General features: G+C 37.2%; 1 protein-coding gene across 1 annotated transcript in view; it reads right to left on the reverse strand.

Annotated features, from left to right (window-relative positions):
- Positions 1-1512, reverse strand: part of mrpl39 (mitochondrial ribosomal protein L39) — a 27427-nt gene extending 25915 nt beyond the window's left edge. The window contains exon 1 of the mRNA XM_016456872.1: positions 1365-1512. Coding sequence (XP_016312358.1) covers positions 1365-1407 — 43 coding nt within the window. The 5' untranslated portion in view covers positions 1408-1512. The remainder of the gene's footprint in view (positions 1-1364) is intronic.
- Between the last annotated feature and the right edge of the window lie 352 nt (positions 1513-1864).

A 1864-nucleotide genomic window follows, 5' to 3' on the forward strand; every position in this document is an offset into this window, starting at 1 on the left:
CTATCTAATATTGTGTTGGTCATACTATACAATGATTTATAGCTTGTCTTTTTTGAATAATACAGAACATAAAGAGCTTTAAAAAATAATTGCATATTAAATCGCAATCGCAATATTGGTAAAAAAAAAAAAATTTGTAATTAGATTATTTTCCAAAATCGTTCAGCCCTAATTTAGATGTATACTTTAGGATGGCTGTCCTGCAGGAAACTCCATTTACCACCAGCTTCAGTCAACAGCAAAACACCCCCATAACAGGACTGGTCCACCTCCATGTTTGACCATGGAGATAGTATTCTTCTGCTTTGCCTTTTTTGCAACAGACATACCGCTGATCCATCGGTCCAAAAAGTTCCAATTTGGTCACATCACTCCATAAAACATTCTTCCAGAACTCCATAGGTCTATTCAAATTTTAGCATGTTCAATTTGACCTTTTATGTTCTTCTTGGTGAAGAGTGGCATTAAGCAAGATGCCTCAACATGAAAGCCATACTGATAGTGTTCTTCTTATGCTCATCATTTAAGTGTTCTTCCTCCTTTTATCAGGTCATCCCGCAAGTCTTTGGCTGAACATTGCAGGTTTTTCTCAGTTTCTCTGATGAAACGATTTATGATATTGTGCTTTTCCTTCAACCAACCTCAACAGTCTTCGGGTACAATACATTTTAAGCTAAGGAATAAGGCTGCCAGCTGTGTCACTAGGAACTTTTAATGTCTTGGAAATCTTCATGTAGCCTTTCTTCTCTACAGCTTAGGCGAAGTTTATATGTGTGTAACAGCTCAAGCTAATTCTGTTTTTAATAGAGTTTATAAAGGCTTAATTGTGTCTTAAGACAAATGTATTCCCCACCATTCAAATAAGTGACTTAAAAAAAGCAATGACGTAGCTGTTATTAAAAAATCTAAAAATTTGAAAGCTTGTATTTGTAAAGTATATATATATATATATATATATAATGAAGAGGACACATTTATTTCTTATGTACCATAATCCACAATAAAGGTCATAACAATTATGAGCAAATATGACTCAGTAATGTCATCCCAGACTACTTCAGTATGAACTTAAAGCTGATTTTCACGCATAATGATGTTGATCAGTGTCCCATTCATCTACATTCACCCTACAAACACCATACTACAGTCACAATCAGTATCGGACATTTGGGCATTACACGTAAGTATGGTTTTATCACGGTAGTTGATGGTTAGTGTGCATAACCTACAGTATAATCTGTAACTGGTTAAATGAGAAGTGGACATCTGGTAGTTAATGCTCTGTTTGACACACTGTTTAGAATGAGTGTGTGAAGGTCAGTACTCTGTAGATTAATTATTTGCGTTTTATCATAATGACTTACGGCGCTGAAGCATCTGACAGACTGTCCGAGCAGCCATGAGCATCACACAAAGATATCCTCTTCAACAGAAACTGATAAATACAAATTACAGAAGAAGAACAGAATAGGTACATAAAGCCGCTAACTGACAGAGATGAGCGACACGCTTACGCAGGTTGGCAAACCAGCTTTTTGGTGCATATTCCGCCACCTACTGCCGCTTTGATTTTACCAAGCTTTACAGTTTTTCTCAGTCGTTTGGGTGCATTTCTCGAAGCATCCTTAATATTTGCAAAGAAGTATGTGCATTTCTCAAAACAATTCGTACAAACAGCACCAGGAATACCGTCTCTCTGTGGCAGTTAGGGAACGACTTGCATAAGCGACTGGCTTGTTGTGTCCATCTCCTTGTCTTTGGAGCAGAATAGCTCCGAGACCAACAGGGCTAGCAATGCTCATCACATAAGTTGGTGCATTAAGTTGAAAATATGCAAGACAAGGTTCACTTGTTAGAGCTACTT

The sequence above is a fragment of the Sinocyclocheilus anshuiensis genome, unplaced genomic scaffold (assembly GCF_001515605.1).
Source record: "Sinocyclocheilus anshuiensis isolate Anshui unplaced genomic scaffold, SAMN03320099.WGS_v1.1 scaffold856, whole genome shotgun sequence".
NCBI classification, from domain to species: Eukaryota; Metazoa; Chordata; class Actinopteri; order Cypriniformes; family Cyprinidae; genus Sinocyclocheilus; species Sinocyclocheilus anshuiensis.